We start from the raw sequence: 327 nt of genomic DNA on the forward strand, positions 1-327 counted from the left end.
GCCCTCAGATATATCATGGACAAAGTGATGAGAATGTCGTCAGAGAAAGGAGTGGTCATCTTCACGAAGAGCTCATGTTGTCTCTGCTACGCCGTTCAGATCCTGTTCCGTGACCTTAGGGTTCAACCAACCATCCACGAGATCGACAACGACCCCGACTGCCGTGAGATCGAGAAGGCTCTCCTCCGACTCGGCTGCTCCACGGCGGTTCCAGCTGTCTTCGTCGGAGGCAAGCTCGTTGGGTCCACCAATGAAGTCATGTCCCTTCACCTTAGTGGCTCTCTCGTCCCCTTGATCAAACCCTATCAGTCCATCCTTTACTAGATA

General features: G+C 52.9%; 1 protein-coding gene across 1 annotated transcript; it reads left to right on the forward strand.

Annotated features, from left to right (window-relative positions):
• The first annotated feature begins 9 nt into the window (after nucleotides 1–9).
• LOC104775446 (glutaredoxin-C13) lies at nucleotides 10–324 on the forward strand. Its single transcript, XM_010499503.1, has one exon. It carries the CDS (start codon nucleotides 16–18, stop codon nucleotides 322–324), a length of 309 nt encoding a protein of 102 aa, XP_010497805.1. The 5' UTR covers nucleotides 10–15.
• Nucleotides 325–327: the final 3 nt, after the last annotated feature.

Source organism: Camelina sativa, unplaced genomic scaffold (assembly GCF_000633955.1).
Source record: "Camelina sativa cultivar DH55 unplaced genomic scaffold, Cs unpScaffold14631, whole genome shotgun sequence".
In the NCBI taxonomy this organism is placed as follows: Eukaryota; Viridiplantae; Streptophyta; class Magnoliopsida; order Brassicales; family Brassicaceae; genus Camelina; species Camelina sativa.